At 50.4% G+C, this 24,704-nt stretch overlaps 2 protein-coding genes across 2 annotated transcripts in view; both read right to left on the bottom strand.

Annotated features, from left to right (window-relative positions):
* The window catches only part of LOC140400075 (histone H2B-like), a 264,362-nt gene that overhangs the window by 210,433 nt on the left and 29,225 nt on the right, over positions 1–24,704 (bottom strand). The window lies entirely within an intron of this gene.
* LOC140400168 (histone H2B 7-like) lies at positions 12,683–13,060 on the bottom strand. The gene has a single exon (XM_072489634.1). The coding sequence runs from the start codon at positions 13,052–13,054 to the stop codon at positions 12,683–12,685; it is 372 nt and encodes a 123-aa protein (XP_072345735.1). The 5' UTR covers positions 13,055–13,060.

The raw sequence follows: 24,704 nt of genomic DNA, 5'->3' as shown, positions 1-24,704 counted from the left end.
GTGTCAGTGTGGGATTGACTCACTCTGATACTGTGTGTTAGTGTGGGATTTACTCACTGTGATACAGAGTGTGAGTGTGGGATTCACTCACTCTCTGATACAGTGTGTGAATGTGGGATTTACTCACTCTCTGATACAGTGTGTGGGTGTGGGATTTACTCACTCTCTGATACAGTGTGTGAGTGTGGGATTTACTCACTCTCAGATACAGTGTGTGAATGTGGGATTTACTCACTCTCTGATACAGTGTGTGGGTGTGTGATTTACTCACTCTCTGATACAGTGTGAGAGTGTGGGATTTACTCACTCTCTGATACAGTGTGTGGGTGTGGAATTTACTCTCTCTCTGATACAGTGTGAGGGTGTGGGATTTACTCACTCTCTGATACAGTGTGAGAGTGTGGGATTTACTCACTCTCTGATACAGTGTGAGAGTGTGGGATTTACTCACTCTCTGAAACAGTGTGAGAGTGTGGGATTTATTCACTCTCTGATACAGTGTGAGAGTGTGGGATTTACTCACTCTCTGATACAGTGTGAGAGTGTGGGATTTACTCACTCTCTGATACAGTGTGTGAGAGTGTGGGATTTACTCACTCTCTGATACAGTTTGTGAGTGTGGGATTTACTCCCTCTCTGATACAGTGTGAGAGTGTGGGATTTACTCACTCTCTGATACAGTGTGAGAGTGTGGGATTTCTTCACTCTCTGATGTAGTGTGAGAGTGTGGGATTTACTCCCTCTCTGATACAGTGTGAGAGTGTGGGATTTACTCACTCTCTGATACAGTGTGAGAGTGTGGGATTTACTCACTCTCTGATACTGTGTGTGAGAGTGCAATTTACTCACTCTCTAACACAGTGTCTGAGTGTGGGATTTATTCGCTCTGTGATACAGTGTGAGAGTGTGGGATTTACTCACTCTGATACAGTGTGTGAGTGTGGGATTTACTCACTCTGATACAGTGTGTGAGTGTCGGATTTACTCACTCTCTGATACAGTGTGTGAGTGTGGGATTTACTCCCTCTCTGATACAGTGTGTGAGTGTGGGATTTACTCACTCTCTGATACAGTGTGTGAGTGTGGGATTTACTCACTCTGATACTGTGTGTGAGTGTGGGATTTACTCACTCTCCGATACAGTTTGTGAGTGTGGGATTTACTCACTCTCTGATACTGTGTGAGAGTGTGGTATTTCTTCACTCTCTGATGTAGTGTGCGAGTGTGGAATACACTTATGCTCTGATATAGTGTGTGAGTGTGGGATTTACTCACTCTCTGATACAGTGTGTGAGTGTGGGATTTACTCACTCTCAGATACAGTTGTGAGTGTGGGATTTACTCACTCTCTGATACAGTGTGTGAGTGTGGGATTTACTCACTCTCAGATACAGTTGTGAGTGTGGGATTTACTCACTCTCTGATACAGTGTGTGAGAGTGCGATTTACTCACTCTCTGATACAGTGTGTGAGTGTGGGATTTACTCGCTCTGTGATACAGTGTGAGAGTGTGAGATTTACTCACTCCCTGATACAGTGTATGAGTGTGGGATTTACTCACTCTCTGATACAGTGTGTGTGGGATTTACTCACTCTCTGATCCTGTGTGAGTGTGGGATTTACTCATTCTCTGACACAATGTGTGTGGGGGGGGATGTACTCAGACTTTGACACAGTGTGTGAGTGTGGGATTTACTCACTCTCCAATAGTGTGTGAGTGTGGGATTTACTCACTCTGACACAGTGAGTGTGGAATTTACTCACTCACGGGTACATTGTGAGTGTGTGATTTACTGACTCTCTGATACAGGGTGTGAGTGTGGGATTTACTCACTCTCTGATAAAGTGTGAGAGTGTGGGATTTACTCACTCTCTGACACAGTGTGTGTGTGTGGGATTTACTCACTCTCTGATACAGTGTGTGTGTGTGGGATTTACTCACTCTCTGATACAGTGTGTGAGTGTGGGATTTACTCACTCTCTGATACAGTGTGAGAGTGTGGGATTTACTCACTCTCTGATACAGTGTGTGTGTGTGGGATTTACTCACTCTCTGATACAGTGTGAGAGTGTGGGATTTACTCACTCTCTGATACAGAGTGTGAGTGTGGGATTTACTCACTCTCTGATACAATGTGTGAGTGTGGGATTTACTCACTCTCTGATACAGTGTGTGAGTGTGGGATTTACTCACTCTCTGATACAGTGTGTAGTGTGGGATTTACTCACTCTCTGATACAGTGTGTGAGTGTGGGATTTACTCACTGTCTGATACAGAGTGTGAGTGTGGGATTTACTCACTCTCTGATACAGTGTGTGAATGTGGGATTTACTCACTCTCTGATACAGTGTGTGAGTGTGGGATTTACTCACTGTCTGATACAGTGTGGGATTTACTCACTCTCTGATACAGTGTGTGTGTGGGATTTACTCACTCTCTGATACAGTGTGTGTGTGAGTATTACTCTAGCTAAGGCCTAACCAATGTTTTATACAGTTCCAGCATAACCTGCCTTTTCTTAAAGTCTGTGCCTCGGCGAATAGAGACAAGGATACCATAGGCCCGGGGTTGTCAAGCTCAGGGTCGTGACCTTTGGGTGGATCTCCGGAAGGTTTCAGGAGGGTGGTAGTTATCCAGATCGCGGAAGGAATGGCCAATGGTCACGACTAGTGTTTACAAATGCCAACCATGATGGACGTTTGAGATTGTCGGCCATTCCGCGCATGCGTCTCTTATCAAGCAGTGCGCAGGCCTGGAGCCCAGCAAGTTGGACTGGCTCCTCCTGATGTCAGTGCGCTGTCCCGGGCCTGTTTTGTTCAGCAAATTCTGGAGTCCTCCCACCGGGGGCGGCGTCAGCGAGCAGGTCACATGCCCCGTACGCTGACATCACGTGTTCTGGGCCCGAGAGAGATTCCTCCATTTTGCAGCTGCCAGCAGTGCTGGAGTGAACTCCAGGGCCTCTGGTGAACAACCCATGAAGAAGCTGAAAACAGGAACAAAGCAGCACAATGATGAGTATTTGAGGGGTGGGTTTATAAATTGTGCCACTGCAATCAGGAGTCAAATTTCATGGGTGTTACATGCAGGGAATTACTGGCAAATGAAAGTTTAAAACCCTCAAATTGTCAAAGACATTTGAAGAGTAAGCATGGCGAGTTCCAGGACAAACCTCTGTATTTTTTTCAACGGATGCAGTGAGATCTTAAATCATCAGCTGGAGTCATTATCAGAAATGTAACATTGAATAACAAAGCAAGTGAGATCGTGGGGACCAATCAGGCTCACCTGTCACATTAAAGGCAAGTGAAAATGGTGGGTGTGTGTGTGAGAGAGTGGGTGTGTGTGTGAGAGAGTGGGTGTGTGTGTGAGAGAGTGGGTGGGTGTGAGAGAGAGTGGGTGGGTGTGAGAGAGAGTGGGTGGGTGTGAGAGAGAGTGTGTGTGTGTGAGAGAGAGTGGGTGTGTGTGAGAGAGAGTGGGTGTGTGTGAGAGAGAGTGGGTGTGTGAGAGAGAGAGTGGGTGTGTGAGAGAGTGAGTGGGTGTGTGTGAGAGAATGTGTGTGTGTGTGAGAGAATGTGTGTGTGAGAGAGAGAGTGGGTGTGTGTGAGAGAGAGTGGTGTGTGTGAGAGAGAGTGGGTGTGTGCGAGAGAATGTGTGTGTGTGTGAGAGAATGTGTGTGTAAGAGAGAGTGGGTGTGTGTGAGAGAGAGTGGGTGTGTGTGAGAGAGAGTGGGTGTGTGTGAGAGAGAGTGGGTGTCTGTGTGAGAGAGTGGGTGTGTGTGCGAGAGAGAATGTGTGTGTGTGAGAGAGTGGGTGTGTGTGAGAGAGTGGGTGTGTGTGAGAGAGTGTGGGAGGATGTGAGAGAGAGTGGGCGTGTGTGAGAGAGAGTGGGTGTGTGAGAGAGACAGTGTGTGTGTGTGAGAGAGAGTGGGTGCGTGTGAAAGAGATTGGGTGTGTGAGAGAGAGAGAGAGTGGGTGTGTGAGAGAGAGTGGGTGTGTGAGAGAGTGGGTGCGTGTGAGAGAGAGTGGGTGCATGTGAGAGAGAGTGGGTGCATGTGAGAGAGAGTGGGTGTGTGTGAGAGAGAGTGGGTGTGTGTGAGAGAGAGTGGGTGTGTGTGAGAGAGAGTATGTGTGTGTGAGAGAGAGTGGATGTGTGTGTGAGTGTGTTTGTGAGAGAGTGTGTGTGTGTGCGAGTGCATGTGTGTGAGAGAGAGTGGGTGTGAGAGAGAGTGTGTGTGTGTGAGAGAGAGTGTGTGTGTGTGAGAGAGAGTGTGTGTGTGTGAGAGAGAGTGGGTGTGTGTGAGAGAGAGTGGGTGTGTGAGAGAGAGTGTGTGTGTGCGAGAGAGTTGGTGTGTGAGAGAGAGAGTGGATGTGTGTGTGAGAGAGAGTGGGTGTGTGTGAGAGAGTGCGTGTGTGAGCGAGTGAGCCTCTGTATTTTACATTGTCACTCTTTGATATGCAACACATATTTTACTCTTGCTGCTCTGTTACTGGGGTGTGTGTGTGTGTGAGAGAGAGAGTGTGTTTTAACATCACGGTCTCTGTGATATATGATGCATATTTTACTGCTTACTGCTCAGTTACTGTTGTGTCAAAGAGTGTGAGAATATCAAAGTTTGTGAATATGTGAGTGTGTGTGAGGAAGTGTGTGCGAGGGAATGTGTCACTATGTCTGCAAGAGTGTCTGAGTGTGAGAAATAGTCTGCGTGAGTGTGTGTGTGTTTTACCTTCATTGTCTCTGTGATATTTCACACATATTTTACTGCTCAGTTACTGGTGTGCGAGTGTGTTTATCCTCACTGTCTGGCTATCATATATAATATATTTTACTGCTTACTGCTCAGTTACTTAAGTGTGAGAGTGGCGAGAGTGTGTTTTACCCTCACTGTCCCTCTGCGATATATAACACATATTTAACTGCTTACTGCTCAGTGACTGGTGTGTCCATGTGTGAGGCAGTCTGAGAGAGAGGGACTAGGAGTGTGAGAGAATGAGTGTGAGTGAGTGTGTGTGAGAGTTAGTGTTTGCCAGAGAAATAGTGAGTGTGTGTCACACTGTCTCTCATTGTCCCTCTGTGATATATAAAGCATATTTTACCGCTCAGTTACTGGTGTGTGTGTGTGAAGAGAGAGTGTATGAGTGTGTGTGAGAGAGAATGTGTGAGAGAGTGAAATACGAGTTATATAGCACAGAGACAGTGAGGGTAAACACACTCACACTCTCTCTCACACACCAGTAACTGAGCAATAAGCAGTAGAATATAGAATATTCAATATATATCACAGAGAGACAGTGGTTACTATCACAGAGGTTACTACACACACTCATAGGTCGATTGTCCCGAAAGACGTGCTGTTAGGTAATTTGGACATTCTGAATTCTCCCTCACTGTAACTAAACAGGTGCCAGAATGTGGCGACTGGGGGCTTTTCCAGGAACTTCACTGCAGTGTTAATGTAAGTCTACTTGTGACAATAAAGATTATTATAAGATAGAGTCATAGTCTATCTATGACTCTATCTGTGTGTATGTGTTAACCTCACTGTCTCTCTGTGATATATAATGACTATTTTACTGCTTACTGCTGTGTGGGTGTGTGAGTGTGACAGTGTGTTTGTGAATGAGACAGTGTGTTTGGGAGTGTGTGTTTGAGTGAGAAAGTGTGTTTGGGAGTGTGTGTGTGAGTGAGACAGTGTGTGTGTGAGTGTGTGTGTGAGTGAGACAGTGTGTTTGGGAGTGTGTTTGTGAGTGAGACAGTGTGTTTGTGAGTGAGACAGTGTGTTTGGGAGTGTGTGTGTGAGTGAGACAGTGTGTTTGTGAGTGAGACAGTGTGTTTGTGAGTGAGACAGTGTGTTTGGGAGTGTGTGTGTGAGTGAGACAGTGTGTTTGTGAGTGAGACAGTGTGTTTGGGAGTGTGTGTGTGAGTGAGACAGTGTGTTTGGGAGTGTGTGTGTGAGTGAGACAGTGTGTTTGAGAGTGTGTGTGTGAGTGAGACAGTGTGTGTGTGAGTGTGTGTGTGAGTGAGACAGTGTGTTTGGGAGTGTGTTTGTGAGTGAGACAGTGTGTTTGTGAGTGAGACAGTGTGTTTGGGAGTGTGTGTGTGAGTGAGACAGTGTGTGTGTGAGTGAGACAGTGTGTTTGGGAGTGTGTTTGTGAGTGAGACAGTGTGTTTGGGAGTGTGTTTGTTAGTGAGACAGTGTGTTTGGGAGTGTGTGTGTGAGTGAGACAGTGTGTTTGGGAGTGAGACAGTGTGTTTGGGAGTGTGTGTGTGAGTGAGACAGTGTGTTTGGGAGTGTGTGTGTGAGTGAGACAGTGTGTTTGGGAGTGTGTGTGTGAGTGAGACAGTGTGTTTGGGAGTGTGTGTGTGAGTGAGACTGTGTTTGGGAGTGAGTGTGAGTGAGACAGTGTGTTTGGGAGTGTGTGTGTGAGTGAGACAGTGTGTGTGTGAGTGTGTGTGTGAGCGAGACAGTGTGTTTGGGAGTGTGTGTGTGAGTGAGACAGTGTGTTTGGGAGTGTGTGTGTGAGTGAGACAGTGTGTTTGGGAGTGTGTGTGTGAGTGAGACAGTGTGTTTGGGAGTGTGTGTGTGAGTGAGAGTGTGTTTGGGAGTGTGTGTTTGAGTGAGACAGTGTGTTTGGGAGTGTGTGTGTGAGTGAGACAGTGTGTTTGGGAGTGTCTGTGTGAGACAGTGTGTTTGGGAGTGTGTGCATGAGTGAGACAGTGTGTTTGGGAGTGTGTGTGTGAGTGAGACAGTGTGTTTGGGAGTGTGTGTGTGAGTGAGACAGTGTGTTTGGGAGTGTGTGTGTGAGTGAGACAGTGTGTTTGGGAGTGTGTGTGTGAGTGAGACAGTGTTTTTGGGAGTGTGTGTGTGAGTGAGACAGTGTGTCTGGGAGTGTGTGTGTGAGTGAGACAGTGTGTTTGGGAGTGTGTGTGTGAGTGAGACAGTGTGTTTGGGAGTGTGTGTGTGAGTGAGACAGTGTGTTTGGGACACAGTGATAACACGTGTAACACTGGCACTCGCTGTGAACACTGGACACAGTGATAAGACGTGTAACACTGGCCCTCACTGTGAACACTGTACACAGTGATAGCACGTGTAACACTGGCACTCACTGTGAACACTGGACACGGTGATAACACGTGTAACACTGGCTCTCGCTGTGAACACAGGTGCCGTGTTGTGGGTGAAACGGTCACTGTCCCTCCTCCACACAGAAAGTCCAGGTCTATCAGATCATCTTTATTTTTAAAATTTGCTGTTTGGATCAGAATGGTCAGAATCTGTGTCACTGTGAAAATCTCCACTCTCAGAGGGGTGGGATTATTCTTTAACTGGGGGTCCCTGCTTGTTGAGTTTGGGGTTCAGTGTTACCGGGCAGTGCAGGAGGATAACATTAAACCGGAAAATCTCCACTGATAGAGAGGAAATCAATTGTATTTTCACCTTCAAGGAAGGTGTGTCATCAATGAATTTAGATTTTAAAATATGACTGGCTGCTGCCGGGTATTTAGGTAATCAGAAAATAGGGAGCAGAAAACTCAGAGAGTTGAACAGTAATTAAGACACGGGTTGGGAAACAAGTGTTGAGAAGAGGGAGAATTCGGCCCTGGGAAATGTCATTTCCAGACCTTGTGTGTGGATGTGAATATTGTGGAAGAGAGAGTGTGTGAAAGGGGCGGGCCAAACAGGAGAAACCAACTGTGTTTGTGTGTCCGCTCTGACCAGGAGATCTCCCAATCCCTCTGTGACTCAATGGAAATATTTTTCATTCAAACAATCCCCCTGTTCCCCATCTACTTTTCCAAGTTGGATTTCAGGGCAGTTTCGATGCTGCTTTCCAGATTTCTGTGGAAAGGTTGGGAAAATGAGAGTGATCGGGTGAGAGAGCGCGAACAGTGCATCAGTAAAACGGGTTGAAATGCAAAATGGAGCCTTCAAATCGCGTGAAACCTTTTCTACAGCAAACATTCGGGTGTGAGAGACAGGAAGGAATTATCCTGGGACACTGTGGAGCTGGAATTTGAGTGGAATTGGAGAGTTTGGGACGAGAGAAAAACACAGAGAGGCAGCAGCAGCCTGGAGCTGAGAGCAGGTTGTCTCCGCCCCGTCCGCTCGCTGCCTTTAAGTTGCTCAGTGCCGCCACCAGAGGCTTCATTTCTCACCCACATTGACGGAGAGATTTTGTGCAGAGTCTCGGACATGAGCGACAGTGCAGCCGCCGAAACGGCTCCTCCAGCCGCCACCCCAGTCAAGGCTGTCAAGAAGCAGAAGGCGGTTCCCCGGAAGAAACAAGAAGGTCCCGGGCTGGGCGAGCTGATCCTCCAGATTGTGGCGGAAAGCGGCGATCGCAAGGGGATTTCCTTACAGGCCATAAAGAAGGCGCTGCGGAGCAAAGGGGTCGATGTGGATAAACGGGGGGCCCAGATCAAGCAAAGTGTCAGGAGGAGTGTGGACAACGGCAGCTTGGCTCAGGTCAAGGGCACGGGCGCCTCCGGCTCCTTCAAGATCGTTAAGAAGACAACCGGGGGGAAAGTGAGAAAGACCGGAGCAGGCGAGAAACCTTCAGTGAAGAAACCAGCAGCCAAGAAATCTCTCAAGAAACCAGCAGCCAAGAAATCTCTCAAAAAACCAGCAGCCAAGAAATCTCCCAAGAAACCAGCAGCCAAGAAATCTCCCAAGAAACCAGCAGCCAAGAAATCTCCCAAGAAACCAGCAGCCAAGAAGGCGGCAACTCCCAAAAAGAGCGCGAAGAAAGCAGCCCCGAAGAAAAAGTCACTTGTGAAAAAGACCACGGGCAGAATAAATCCGATCCAATCGAGGGCCAAGCCCAAAGTGAAATCAGCAGCGGCTAAGAAACCAGCAAAGAAGTGAAAGAAGGCGAGCAAATTGTAAACCTCTGAACCCAAAGGCTCTTCTCAGAGCCACCCACATCTCTCAGGAAAGAGCTGACCCCCCCGACCAATGAATCGCTGTCCCGGTGCTGGGAGCAGATTTCAGACAGAAATGTCAATCCAGTATTGCCGCTCACTCGCTGACATGCTCTGCACCGGGCCTCTTCCCCCCACTCTGCACTAAAACACAGGGATGTTGCTGCCTCTTCCTAAACGGGGATGTGTCCGGGGGAACAGTCACAGTTTGTGTTAGTTTCATTATTCACAGATTCAGGGGAGAGTCTGTAAAAGAGGTAACAGGGCGGAGAAATCCCGCCTCACAACATAAACACTTTATATCAGCTGGAAGGGGTGTTAGTAAAATTCCCAACCCGTCTGGGAGAGGAGTTGTGGGGATGCAATCGGAGCTGGGGTTGAAATGGGAGCAGACAGTTCGGCAGGTTCTCGAAAGGAGTGAACTGAGGCGGGAATATTACTGACACGTCTGGATTTAATAGATCCGCGTTTCTAACTCGCTGCTGTCTGATGTTGCAGCTTGTACGTGTTGTTCAGCGCCCTCTTTTCACTTCTGTTTGGAATATAAAATGTGGGTTGGAGCAGGCAGGAGGAGGAGCTGGATGATCAAAGACATTTCACTGCTCTGTCTGTCACTCAGTCCGCTCCCCGCCTCTCTCCCTGACTCAGTCAGGTCGGGGCGGACTGGATAATAAAGGAATGTAAGGACTTGGTTTCACGCGTCATAAATGAGATACCACGATTTTGTTAAAGTTTGTACTGTTATAACAGGAACTCCTTTCCTATCATTGATTTCTCTTTTCACATTATAAGGCGACATTGATGTGCTGTACAGTCTGAAACAAAACCTTTCTCCAAAGTCAAACCTGTAACCGCACAGAGCGAACACTGACATTGTAACGAGAGCGGGAATGAATACCTGCACAGTTTTATGCATCGAATGTGACATAAAAGGGACCAGGAATCATCGAGAAGTTTTTGATGTTTCCAATTTGGGATGGATTTTCTCAAATATCCGTTACTTGTCCCTGTGAAATTGTACCTGCTGCATTTTATTAATCTACTTTCGGAGATGAATGTTCAGCGTCAGGATTTGATCAGAAGCACTGTTTACATAACTGATCTGTAAACACCGCCTCCTCCATCCATCTCCCCCAGAACAGTCGCTGAACGAATCAGCCAATTTTCCCTTGAATACCTATCGCTCTTTGCATTGAAAGAACCGATATCGCTGATCAGATAAAAATGAGACAGAATTCCGCCCCTCAATAGGAGCTTTATCCCAGTCTGTTGTAGAACAATCAGGGAGTGAATCTGAATTTAATCCGGGTGCTCAGGCAGTGGGTCAAATCTGAGACAAAAATGGGACCAGTAATCATTGAGAAGTTTTTCACATTTACAACTTGAGATTGAGTTTTGATTTTTTCGGTTTTGTCAAATATCCGTTCCTGGTCCCTGTGAAATTGGCGGGCTTTTTGAAATTGATGGTTTGTCAGTTGCAGGTCCACCAATCAGGGCCCTGATATCCTTGCCGCTCATCGCTCTTTTCAAACTTGTCCACGGGTTCGGGCTGCATCCAATGAGGAGAAGTGGGCGGTCACTATAATGTCTTAAATAGGCAGCGAGAGAGCGGCGCCAGCATTCTCAGCCTGTGCGTTTCCCCCAGTTTCACATCATGGCCAGGACCAAGCAGACAGCGCGCAAATCGACCGGAGGTAAAGCTCCTCGCAAACAGCTGGCTACCAAAGCGGCCCGCAAGAGCGCTCCAGCCACGGGCGGAGTGAAGAAGCCCCATCGCTACAGACCCGGCACTGTGGCTCTGAGGGAGATCCGCCGCTACCAGAAATCCACCGAGCTGCTGATCCGCAAACTGCCCTTCCAGCGCCTGGTGCGAGAGATCGCTCAGGACTTCAAGACAGACCTGCGCTTCCAGAGCTCCGCCGTCATGGCCCTGCAGGAGGCCAGCGAGGCTTATCTGGTGGGGCTCTTTGAGGACACCAACCTGTGCGCCATCCACGCCAAGCGAGTCACCATCATGCCCAAAGACATCCAGCTGGCCCGCCGCATCCGCGGGGAACGCGCCTAAAACTCGGCTTCACCAATAACAACAGCAAAGGCTCTTTTAAGAGCCACCAAGTCTGTCAGGAAAAGAGCTTCACCACCCAATTCCCCCAGTTGAGATGCGGTGATTTAGAATATGATCATCGGCAGTATCTCTGCATTCGGAAGCTTGAGTGACAGAATTAAGCGAATGGACAACAGGTCACCCTTGTCCGGAGGGAGTGGGTGGCTCTGAAAGAGCCTTTGGGTTATTGGATTCTTCCCGGTCCCAGCGCTGGTTCAGAGCCGCTCAATCGACAAATAAAAGCTGCGACCTCCTGTTACTGATTCCAATGCCTCCAAGTTACAATTAACGCTTCATTGTAATGGAGTTTCTCTCGTCTCATGGCTCCGAGTAAGAAACGACTCACGTACATTAACCCAGATGGTTATTGCAGAAACATCTCCACATTAAGTAGCAGAACAGAATCTGAGTGACACAAAACAATTCGCCCTTTTTCCGATAAAGTGAGTGGCTCTGAAAAGAGCCTTTGTGTTATTAGATTAAAGAATGGTCGCTTCACTTCTTGCCGGCGGCAGCGCTGCTTTTCTTGGGCAGCAGCACGGCCTGGATATTAGGCAGCACCCCCACATTCACTTCGCTTCAGGAGGAGTGGCGGTGCACACATTGCTGATTGGTTATCTGAACAACATTGTGGAGCCTGCCACAAACTGACCAATCAGATGTCTGTTTGAAGCACCAATCAGGAGGCTCCACGGTGCTGAGGGCGGAAAGTTTGGGCGCCAAATGTTCAGATTCCAACCGAATATTTATTTCAAAGCTTAAAAGAGCGCGAAAAGATAAAAGAGATAAAATTGAACAGGGACCGTAAAAACGAGACTAAATCACTGAGTATAAAATTGTTGGATTCTCTGTCCGTAATCTACAGTTTCCCTTTATCTGTCAGTTTCTCATTTCGGGTTTTCTCTCTAACAGAACAAACCCAAAATGAATTAAAGCAAAATAATGTGGATGCTGCAAATGTGAATTGAAGAGAAATGCTGGATAAACTCAGCATGTCTGGGAGAATCTGTGGAAATGTTTCGGATTTATAAAAGGGGCATTTAATCCGAAACTGTCTCCACAGATTTTTACAAACTGGAGTCCAATCGAGTTTAATCTGGCTGCTGTTTAAAACGCTCTCAGCCGCAGACAGAATGTCTAATTTACAGCCAACTACAAAACTTATTTTAAAAATTCCATATTGTAGACTACTTCAGTGTTAAAAGTGGAGTGAGCAATTTGGAGCTCGTGTCAGTATTGAAATGGAGTTTTCCCACAACACTGGTGTGCTCTCAATAAACTGATCGATTATTGAGGAAGCCTGAAATAGAAAGGGAGGTTTTTGGAAACCTGAACACAAATTGAAAGGGAGGTTTTGGAGTTCTATTGTCTCTCCAAATCTAGCGACAGGGACCGAATATGAACAAGTCAGAAACCAAAGACACACAGGGACACCGAGCAGTCACTAAATGATGAGACTTATTTTCAAGGCACGAAGATCGACCGGGCGATAACTGGACATCACCCAGGATGTTATGTTCCAGTGAAACCCTATTTGAACCGATTTGGCTATTCATAGTCTAATAATAATTTAAAAACGATGGTTTGGCTGCTTTCCAGAAGTTGTGAGTGGTTCTTAAAAGAGCCGTTGGGTTTTGATGAGTTTGAGAACAGTTTTACTTGGAGCTGGTGTACTTGGTCACCACCTTTGTCCCTTCCGACATGGCGTGCTTGGCCAGTTCCCCGGGTAGCAGCAGGCGCACGGTGGTCTGGATCTCCCGGGAGCTGATGGTGCTGCGCTTGTTGTAATGGGCCAGGCGGGAAGCCTCACCCGCGATGCGCTCGAAAATATCGTTGACGAACGAGTTCATGATGCTCATGGCCTTGGAGGAGATGCCGGTGTCGGGGTGAACCTGCTTCATCACTTTGTAGATGGAGTAACTCTCCTTCCTGGCTCGTCTCCTCTTCTTGTTGCCTTTTACTGGTGCCTTCTTCTGGGTTTTCTTTGCGCCCTTCTTGGGAGCTGGAGCTTTCTTGTCCTCAGCCATGATCGGAGGAAACTGCAGACACACAATAACTGAGAACTGCCACACCTGCTCTTTTCCAGAATAATCCGCATTAGCTATGAGGCGCGGTTGAGGAAACTCAGTTTGTTCACTGGAACGACAGGTTGGGGGCGACCTGATAGAAGTCTACAAAATTATGAGGGGCATAGACAGAGTGGATAGTCAGGGGCTATTCCCCAGGGTAGAGGGATCAATTACGAGGGGGCATAGGTTTAAGGTGTGATGGGCAAGGTTTAGAGGAGATGTACGAGGCAAGTTTTTTTACACAGAGGGTAGTGGGTGCCTGGAACGCGCTGCCAGAGGAGGTGGTGGAAGTAGGGTGGAAGCTGGCCAGTCAGATTCCCCCTAATTGACACATTGCTCTGACTCTGGGCCTCCCTCTGCAGCAGCACATTCTCTCTGCTGGTAATAATACGTCACTCTCCAGGGTCTGTCCTGGGTGCCGGCTATACCGCGCATGCGTGCCCACTCAGCCCGATCAGGCAGTGCGCAGGCGAGGTACACAGCGGGCCGGACCGCCTCCTCCTGACGTGGATGATTGCTTTTGGCGCTGTGAAGAATTTGATGCTTTCCAAAAGTAATTGAACGTTAGGAAACTGCGCGTAGAAAGCCAAACCTACTACATGTTCCCCACACTGCAATGACATATCGAAGAAAACGGTTAGTAAGGGAACTGCCGATACACTGGCTGCGCTGAACAACAGTTTATATCGCTATTTTCCAGAGGAGAAGTTTCAGATTTTGAGAGAGAATTAGTTGGTGAAAACTCCCTTTGAGTTCGAGACCCCAGACTCAATTTACTGATTTATAGCTGACTCCAAATGTACAAACTGAGCTTCTGCACCTTACCTGTGACAGCACATTAAAAATACAGCACAACTCCATGAGGTTTTCAGAATTCTGGCATAGCGTCTCCGAGGAGTACCCAGTATGGAGTAAAACAAGCATTCTTTTGCTATTACACATCACAAGGATCTACATCTTCAAGGTTGGATTTTTCATCCTCAAAAGGATGAAGACAGCACAAAGGAACCAACTGAACTCTGCACCTGATACACGCACTGCCCTCTCCTCTAAACCTGATTGGAGTGAGATCATAAGGACCAAGCAAGCTCACCTGCTGCATTAAAGATAAGAGAACATAGTGGGTCGCGGAGGTCAGCTCGTGTGGGTCCCAAAGGCTGGCCAGCATGGGTCCCAAAGGATGGCCGGTTGGTTAAAATGGGTCGCAGGTAAAATACAGTTTAAAAGTACTGCTCTGTAAAATACTGCTGATTCAGTTCATTCATTTACCCTTCATTTACCAGGACTAACTGATGTTTATTAATCCCGCCCTTCATCCGGAAGTAGAATCCAGAATGTTTGATTTCAAACTGGGGCTCATGTGAACATTGCTGTGAATGTTTTTGGATAAAATGTGAGAAGAGCAGTGACAACAACATTGAGAAAAACCTGACTGAAATAAAACCCTGCTGTGGCTTTATGGGCCACCTGTCTGTTTACAATCCATATGTACGGAATCATCTGTAATACACATTTTTTGTTTATTACACTATTCCATAATGCTCAGATTCTGGCAGAGAATGATTTATTTTAACTCCAGCATTTTGCCCGTGTATTCTGCGTGGCTTTAAAATGAATATGATAGTTGTACACATCTGGCAGCTCCTAATCGATGTGTGTAAGTTTACTATGAAAACTTCTTGGAATACATGAACTGGAGTCGCAGATATTAAAGATATTCTCAATGTATTACGGCTGGAATGTATTTTTCAATTATACAAAAAATGTCAGCAAAATCCAGCTCCATCACTGTGCCATAGACAGTATCGGTGCTTGATGAAGTTCATACTAATGTCATTGATGTAGTACATACGTTACAGATAAGAACATTCATACCTTAAGCAGAATGGAAAAGGCAGTTTCAGACATCAGGACGAGACCAGGTCTCATGCTACAAGAGACCTGAGCAATGACATATTATTACTGGTAAACATGCAGTAACGGAAGAAGAAACTGAAGAAGAATTTTAAAATCCAGGTTTGGCAGTATGTCATGGTGCACCTGACAGAGAAAGTGCTGCAAGCTGCTCAGAACTGGATGTCAACTATTCAAGTGGGGACTGGAGAAGCTTTCAACTGGAGCGGAGTTCATAGATTTCATAGCATTTACAGTGCAGAAGGTGGCCATTCGGCCCATCAAGTCTGCAATGGCCCTTGGAAAGAGCAAACTAATAATAATAATTGCTTATTGTCACAAGTCGGCTTCAATTAAGTTACTGAAAAGCCCCTCGTCGCCACATTTCGGCGCCTGTTCGTGGAGGCCGGTACGGGAATTGAACCCACGCTGCTGGACTTGTTCTGCATTACAAGCCAGCTGTTTAGCTCACTGTGCTAAACCAGCCCCACAACTACCTAAGCCAATACCTCAACCCTCTCCCCGGAAACCTTCCCTAACCTTTTTTGGACACTAAGGACAATTTAGCATAGCCAATCCACATAACCTGCGCATCTTTGGACAGGGAGGAAACCGGAGCACCCAAAGCAAACATGGGGAGAACGTGTGACTCAGTTGACTGTGTAAACCAGGGGAGTGTTCAAATCATATTCAATTACAAATTGGAAACCAGGGGAGTGACTACATCAGTGGTGTGGGTAAACCAGGGAGTGTGGAAATCAGGGGAGTGTTTCAAACCAGCGGACTGTCCAAGACCAGACAATTGTCCAAAGCCACTGAAATGTAACAGCCAGCGGACTGTGAGAGCCAGGATAGTGTATAAACCAAATTCAATTTCAAATTGGAAAGGGGTGAAAATGAAGTCAATCAATGAAATGTTTTGCTGCTGGAGGAGAGAATGGGACCACCTGGGGCCGGTTGCTGCCCCCTCCCGGGGTGAAGACCCTGCCTCCAGCCTTTTGTCTTTCCACCGCCATGCCTGAGGTGGGAGTGGGTCCACCTAGGGACTGTTGCTGTGCCCCCTCCCTGGGTGAAGGCCCTGACTTCTGTCCTCCCACCCCTCTGCCTGAGGTAGGACCACCTGGGGCCTGGTGCTGTTCCCCCTCCCGGGGTGAAGACCCTGCCTTTTATCCTCCCGCCCCTCTGCCTGAGGTGGGAGTGGGACCGCCTGGGGCTGCTGTGAAGACAAAGGACTTTGTCTTGGGCCCCCACAGGGCTGAAGAGCGCCGTCCGCCCACTTCTTTAACCCCCTGTGGCGGGTGTGTGGCAGTTGCCACTTTGCTTTAGGCCCCTCCGGGTCTGAAGAGCGCTGCCCGTTTACAGTGACTATCTGCTGTTGCCCTGCAGCACCTTCCCCTGTGGCACCTGCTGTTGTTGTGCCACGTCCTTCCCCCAGTACTCTGATTTCAGTTACATGGCTGTGCCGTACCAAGTGTGGGCATGGTCAGTACCCCAGGGGCATCCTCCACTCTGCCGGGGGCGGGGCGGCCAAGAACCTATGCGGGGGCAACAGCCTCTCGACCCTCGGCGGCCCCCTCGCCCTTCCGCCTACTAACGCGGCAACTTGGGATCAAATGTTATGCCCTCCCCACCATGGCCATCGAGGCGTGCACTCGTGCGATGGCCGAGGTCATCGGCCTATTGGCCATCGTAGCCGCCGCTAGGATGTACGGCAAAGCCGTGTTTTTCCTGCGGGCCGAGCAGGCGGTCCACCGTGTCCTGGAAAGGGGCTCACAGTGGGTGGGACACACATGGCCGTCGACCCGCTGGAGGCCACCGCCGAATGTGTCAACGTCCCGCCCTTAGCTCTCCACTGAGCTCCTCCTCCCCCATCTCAACCTCCTGGGGGAGGTCAGGTCCGGGGTGGCGCTGCTGACACTTGGCCTCGGGACCCTTCCCTCCGTCATGTATACTCGGAGCGTCAGGCTTTTGCCCGCCTGACCCGGGAGGAGGTCACGCTGGGAGGTTTTGTGGTTCCCCACCAAGGGAAGGATCATAAAGTGATCTGGTCTGCAGTGCCATGCCTGAAGAGGGCTGGGGCATATTCGCCGGAACTGCCCCACCCTAACGGCCGCTGCCAACACCATCTCCAGGTCGGCCGTGGCTGGCACTGCCCCCCTCTCCTCTACCACCTCTTCGTCTGCCCAGCAGCCGGCCCCTGACAACACCGCGGCTGCTGGCGGGGGGAGAGGGAGACTCCACTAGACCAGAGGCAGCCTAAAAAGGCCAAACGGAAGACGGCGTGACGGTCAGACCGAATCCATCCACACCTTGGCCCCATCACGAGTACTGACCCCGTGCCCGTCCAGGGGCCTGCGGCAGCCACCAGAGCCCCTATATCTTCGGGTCGTGGGCGGGCGACGGCGAGGAAGGCTCCCCGCTCACAAGGCCCAAGCAGACGATGCCAAGGAGCCCAGGATCCATCCCGGAGCTGTTCCGGGGGTCTTTCCGAGTCTCTCCGAGGGGCCGGCTACGACAGTGGAGGCGGGGTTGCCACGGACTCTGAATCGAGGGAGAAGCCTGCGAGGAACCCGCCTGAGGGTGATCCTGGGGGTGGGATCGACTCAGACCAGGGGGAGCAGCGACAGGCTGTTCTGTTCCTCGGGGGGCTCCTGAGGGAGTGGAGGGGGCAACAACCCTCTACTCCCTCTGAGCAGTTATGGGTGATTCGTGAAGGACACACGCTACAACTGACTTGGAGGTAACCATAGCCAGACTCAACATCCACAGCAGCAGGGATGTGCATCACCGTTTCCAGTGCTTCTCTGTCCTCCGGGACGCAAAGTACGGGGTGTGCTTCCTGCAAGAAACCCACGCCATTCCAGGGGACAAAGCTAAGTGGACCCTGGAGTGGCAAGGGGGAGTCTTCATGAGTCACTTGGCCCCACGTTCGGGCGGGGTGGCTATCTTGCTGGCTCCACATTTTCAGCCAGAGAGCTGGAGGGTCAAGGAGCCAGTGCCAGGCCGTCTGTTGCATTTAACGGTCCGCGACGGGGACGTGATGCGTCACTTTGTGAATGTATACGCTCCCTGGCCGGGCCGCAGCAAACGACTTTCGTTGACAAAGTGTCCACTATTCTTGGCACCATTCCTGTGGGCGAGTGCATCATCCTTGGAGGGGATTTCAATTGCACCCTCCAGGACAAGGACCGTGGTAGAGTCCAGTGCAGCACGCAGGCGGTGGTGAAGTTAAGGGACCTGGTCAGGTCCTTCGACTTGGTGGGCGCCTGGAGAACTCTCCATCCTGAATCGCAGGTGGACACATTTGTGGGCCCTCTGTTGGGAGCGTCCAGAATCGACCGTCTTTACAATTCTAGGACGTACTTGCCCAGCGTTCCGACGGCCTCTGTGGAGCAGGTGCCGTGCTCGGATGACCACCTGGTGTGGGCGGGGCTCGGCCAGCTCCGCGCTCAGGCACGGTCCGCGTACTGGCACTTTAACAACCTGCTGCTGGAGGACAAGCGGTTCCTGGACTGGATTCGCCTTTTCTGGGCCGGCTGGAGAAAGAAGCAGGGTGGCTTCCCCTCCTTGAGGCTATGGTGGGACTTGGGCAAGACTCATGTCCGCGCCTTCTGTCAGAGGTACACAAAGCGGTCGACGGCGGAGCGGAAATCCACGATCGCCAAGTTGGCTGAAGAGGACTTCGATCTGGAGTCACGTCTCGCTCAGCTTGATGAGGACCCACCCTGGGGCTGCTGTACAGGGAGAAGACGGGCGTGCTGCGGGGCCTGCAACTTGTCGGGTCCCACGGCGCGTACGTGAGGTCGTGGATCAGTTTCCTGACAGACATGGACCGTGGCTCCCCTTCTACCCGCTGGAAAGAGGATGCAGAGCCAGTCAGCCGACGACGGTCCCTCGTCTCGGATCCGGAGGGGGTCAGGACCCTAAATCAGGGACTTTTATTCTGACCTCTTTACTGCAGATCCGTGCAGCGAGGACGCTTGCAGAGTTCTGTGGGAGGACCTGCCGCAGGTCGGCCCGGAGGTAGTCGGGAGGCTCGACCAAACCGTCAATCATCAAGACCGGCACCCTCGACAGCAAGACCCCAGGGCTGGACGGGCTGACCGTGGAGTTCTTCAGTGCGTGCTGGGGAGCGACTACGCGGGGGTCCTGGGGAATGTATCGTGACCGGTGAGATGCCCCTTTCGTGGTCCCACACCGTCCCGGACCGCACCATTTACCATGATCCACCCGGACAGTCCCACACCGTCCCGTACCGCACCATTTACCATGATCCACCCTGACAGTCCCACACCGTCCCGGACCGCACCATTTACCATGATCCACCCTGACAGTCCCACACCGTCCCGGACCGCACCATTTACCATGATCCACCCTGACAGTCCCACACCGTCCCGGACCGCACCATTTACCATGATCCACCCTGACAGTCCCACACCGTCCCGGACCGCACCATTTACCATAATATCCATCTGGTCCGGGACATCCATCATTCTCAGACGACTGGGATGTTGAGCGCCTACCTGTCTCTTGACCAGGAGAGGGCGTTCGACAGGGTGGGGCACTAGTATTTGCTCGGGCCTCTGCGAGCCTTCTGGTTCAGGATGCACTTTGTCGCCCGGATCCGATTACTGTACACTGCCTTGGAGTGTCTGATTAACGTTAACCTGTCCCTGACGGCGCCCCTTCGCTTTGGGAGAGGAGTGCGTCAGGGCTGCCCAACTTTATTCTCTCTGCGTGGAGCCTTTCCTGCACCTCCTGCGGAGGAGGTTGTCGGGGCTGGTTCTGTGCGAGCCGGGCATGGCGGTTGTAGCCATCTGGGATGGCCACTTCCAGAATACAAAATGGACTCTCGCAAAGAATATAGGGAACTGTGGACAATGCTAGAAAACAAGCAGGCACAGAGCCTGAATGGATATTTGGGAAACAGCTCCCAGATGGAATTGAAACTATGGGTCGATTAGCATATTGATGGCCCATCTCCGGGAAACAAAGGAATGACACTCAGGTCACCGATACTATTGCAGGCATCCCGGCGCCAGTTCCCCAACCGAAAAGCACAAACAAAGCAAGGCCAACGGCCACCTGAGACACGCCCAGCCATCAGGGCACCCACCCCTTTATTGGTCAAGATCGATAACAGTGATCGAGAAGCGGCCCAATTAATTGGGACCAAGTTTAAGGCCCACCTAAAAGCGCGCGAAGCCCCTCCAAGGATAAGAAGGAACCCCCAGGAGAGATTCACTCTCTTGGACTTGGCTCTCAAAGCACAGAGACCCATCCACCAGCATCACCAGAAGCAAGTAAGTTCAAGGTCAACGCTCGCTACCAGACGGACGACCTTCGCTGTTCTCCTGTGTATCTTCAAACCCAACAGCCTCAGATCCGAACAACGGCCATTGTTCCTCTGACAAAGTGGGCACCCAAAGTTAAGTACAGGCGTTAGCGTTAGAAATAGTTTAGTTTGTAGTACTGTTGTGCATGAGTAGATCTTACCGTGTGTGTAAATATATACTATTGACTTTGAACTAACTAACTGGTGTATTGGCTCTTTGATCAGTATTTGGGTTTGAACCTTGTGGCGGTATCGAGAGATACCTGGCGACTCTAACGTAAACATAATTAGGATTAAGGAAGGCGACCATATTGACCGGCATATTTATACCCAGATAAACAGAGCAACACGGTGGTCCTTTCGGCTTACGCTGATGATGTGCTGCTCATGTTCATTGACCCCGGTGACCTGCGGAGGATGCGAGAGTGCCAGGCTGTGTACTCCATCGCATCTTCTGCTGGGATCAACCGGGCTAAATGTTCCAGACTCCTGGTCGGTCCGTGGCAGATGGACCCCCTACCAGAGGAGCTCAGGCCCTTCAGCTGAAGCCGGACCAAGATCCTCTACTTGGACCAACATCCTCGACTTGGGAGTCTATCTTTGCCCAGCAAAGGAAGGCTGGCCGGCGAACTGGCAGGAGTTGGCGACCAAGGTCACCGCTCGCCTGGGACGCTGGACAAGGCTCATCTGAGTGATGTCCTACAGGGGTCGAGTTCTCATCATAAACCAGCTGATAGCCTCCATGTTGTGGTACCGGCTGTTCACTTTGACCCCTCCCCCTGTCTTTGTCACTCGCATCCAGAGAACTCTGATTCGGTTCTTCTGGGACAATGGATTGCACTGGGTCGCTGAGGAGGTCTTGAGTCTCCCGCTTGCGGAGGGCGGTCAGGCGCTGGTGTGCCTTCGCATCCAGATCACGACTTTACGCTTTCAGACTCTGCAGCGATACCTGGACGTTGAGCCTCCTCCACGATGGTGTGCCCGGGCGAAGTATTTCTTCCCCCAGGTGCACGGCCTGAACTACGATGTGCAGCTCCTGTTCGGTGACCAGCAAGGTCTTCAGAATTCTTTGTTAACGCTGCCAGTCTTGTACCAGGACCATCTCGAAGTCTGGAACAGGGTCCCCACGTGCCACAGCTCTCCGCTGTCAGGAGTAGTGGCTCTCGTAAGGGAGCCGCTGCTCAGGAATCCGCACCTCCGCCAATATCCATTCCGGTGGCTGGCGGAGCGGAGGGCTGTGGATGGCGGGGTGACCAGGATCGGGGACATGCAGGGTGGCAGAGGAGTGGACTGGATGACGCCCTACGAGCTTGCCGAGCACGGTGCTGTGTCCATCCAGCACGCGGCCAAGCCCATCCGAGGCCTCAAAATGGTTGTGCTCGGCCCCTTGGACTCGAGACGGCGCAGTTGTGCGGTGGCATCCCGTCTGAGCGGACCCCTGCTGAGACGGAATTCCATGTTGGTCTCAGGCCCCGGAACCTCCTCCGGCCGCCGGTACCCCACAACCCCAGCCGCCACACGGAAACACCCCCCGTGCCTTTTCGTACCGCGCAGATGGGTTTCCTGTGCGGCCTGCTCCCAACTGGGACAACGTAAAATTCATGAAAAAGACCATGGCAGAAATATCCTACATAGCGACGCACCGACTGATCATGGTGGGGGGTGGGGGGACGTTAACTGTGTCCAGGACCCAAGGACAGACAGGTCAAACCCCAGAGCAGGGAAGACCTTGAACATGGAGAAGGAACCCGGTCGCTTCATGGGGCAGAAGAGGGTGGTGGACACATGGAGGATCACCCACCCAGGGGAGAAGGAGTTCTCCTTCTTCTCCTCAGTCCACAACGTATACTCGAGGATTGACTTCTTTGTGGTTGGAAAATCGGTGCTCCAAGGGCTGGTCAAGGCAGAGTACTCCGCAATCGTAATCTCCGATCACGCTCCACATTATATGGAAGTGAGGTTGGGGACGGGCTCTACCCAATGCCCCACAAGGAGGTTGGACACTGCCCTATTGGCCGACAAGGACTTCAGTGAGAGGTTATCACAGGCCATAGCGGAGTATACGACAAACAAGATTGGGAGAGGTCTCATCCTCCACGTTCTGGGAGACGCTGAAGGCCGTGATTAGGGGGGAAATTGGGCAGAACGGTGGCGCAGTGGGTTAGCACTGCGGCCTCACTGCGCCGAGGTCCCAGGTTTGATCTCGGCTCTCGGTCACTGTGTGTGGAGTTTGCACATTCTACCCGTGTTTGTGTGGGCTTCGCCCCCACAACCCAAAGATGTGCAAGTTAGGTGGAATGGCCACACTAAATTGCCCCTTAATTGGAAAAAAAAGTAAAAAATGAATTGGGTACTCTAAATTTAAAAACAAAATTGGGGAAATTATTGCCTTTAAAGCGCAAAGGGAGAGAGAGGAGAGAGCGGCTAGGCCTCAACAGCAGAGCTCTTGGCGGAAAGGAAAAAGCTACAAATGGACTTTGACCTGCTCTCCACGAGGAAAGCAGTGCACCAACTCCGCCAGGCACGGGGACCGCTATAAAAAAACAGGGACAAAGCAAGCCACCTGTTGGCACACCAGCTGAGAAAGCAGGCAGCCACCAGAGTGATTGTGCAAATTAGGGACAACAGAGGCACACTAGAAACAGACCCAAACAAGGTTAACAAGACCTTCGAGGACTTTGACTGGCGACTGTACACCTCAGAGCCCCCAACAGGGGGCTCAGGGATGAAACAGTTCCTTGATAGACTAGACATGCCAGTCGTGGGGGAGGACAGAAAATGGGGCCTGGGAGCACCGCTAGAACTGGGAGAGATCATGGAGAGTATAAGCTCCATGCAGGCAGGTTCCGGGCGGACTTCTACGAAACATTTGTGACAGCACTGGCCCCACACCTGAGGAAGATGTTCACAGACTCGCTGGCAAGGGGCACACTGCCACCTATGCTAGCACAAGCCTCAATCTCGCTAATACCTAAGAAAGACCCGACTGAATACGTTTCATACAGACCCATTTTGCTACGAAAAGTAAACACCAAAATATTGGCCAAGATCCTCGCCAAAAGACTGGAAGACTGCGTACCAGAGGTGGTCGCAGAGGATCAAACGGGCTTTGTCAGAGATAGACAGCTAACATCGAACATCAGGCACCTGCTGAACGTGATCATGATCCCATCTGGGGTCAGAGAACCTGAGGTGATCGTTTCCCTGGATGCAGAAAAGGCCTTCGACAGAGTCGAGTGGAAGTACCTTATAGAGGTGCTGGAGCAGTTTGGGCTCGGATCAGGGTTCACCTCCTGGGTGGAGCTCCTGTACAACGCTCCAATGGCGAGCGTATGGCGAAGCAACACCAGCTCCCAGTACTTCCAGCTCCACAAGGGCACAAGGCAGGGATGCCCGCTTTTACAGCTGCTGTTCGTTCCAGCGATCGAATAATTAGCGATCGCTCACAGAACAGCAAAGAACTGGAGAGGGATCCAAAGAGGAGGCAGAGAGCATAGAGTCTCACTCTTTGCAGATGGACTGCTCCTCTACATCTCGGTCCCACAAAGCAGCATGAAAGGAATCATTGCGCTCCTGAAAGAGATTGGTGCCGTCTCGGCCGATTAAACACAATATGAGCAAAAGTGAGATTTTCCCGGTGAACCCGCAAGAGGGAGGGGCAGCACTGGTGGGACTGCCGTTTAAACAATCCCAACACAAATTCCACTACCTGGGGATCCTAATCGCTCATCACTGGATGGGGATCCACAAATGGAACCTGACCAGTCTGGCAGAGGAAGTCAAAAAGGACCTGCAGAGATGGAACACACTCCCACTCTCCCTGTTGGGGAGAATACAGACAATCAAAATGAACGTTCTGCCCAGATACCTCTTCCTATTCAGATTGATCCCAATCTATATCCCCAAGGCCTTTTTTAACTCACTGGACAAGTTAATCATGGCGTTTGTATAGGGGGAAAAGAATGCTAGGATCACAAAGAAGGTCCTACAGAAACCAAAATCCAGGGGAGTGCTAGCCCTCCCAAACCTTCAATTCTAACACTGGGCAGCGACAGCGGCATCTTTTACCAAGATGGCGCCGTAGCGAGGCAACTCTCAGCGAGCTCTCCCAAACAGATCCACTTTTTACTTAACTTATACTCGTTCTAATCTTTTAAAAATTAATTCTAAAACTAACATTATTACTAACCTCTCTCTTTTATCTTCTCTTGCAGGCTTGAACATCCTCCGAAGCCCTTGGAGACCTTTTGACCCGACCCGACCTGACCTCCGCGACCTGGAAGAAGATCGGGCCCAAACCGGAAGTGAAGCCCCGACCTCGATTTGGAGCCGAACCGGACCTCGGAGCTCCAAACCCGGCCAAACTACTGACGCCAGCCC

Source organism: Scyliorhinus torazame, chromosome 24 (genome assembly GCF_047496885.1).
Source record: "Scyliorhinus torazame isolate Kashiwa2021f chromosome 24, sScyTor2.1, whole genome shotgun sequence".
Classification (NCBI taxonomy): Eukaryota; Metazoa; Chordata; class Chondrichthyes; order Carcharhiniformes; family Scyliorhinidae; genus Scyliorhinus; species Scyliorhinus torazame.
The sequence above is the reverse complement of the archived record's forward strand: the minus strand, read 5'-3'. Positions and strand labels throughout refer to the sequence as shown.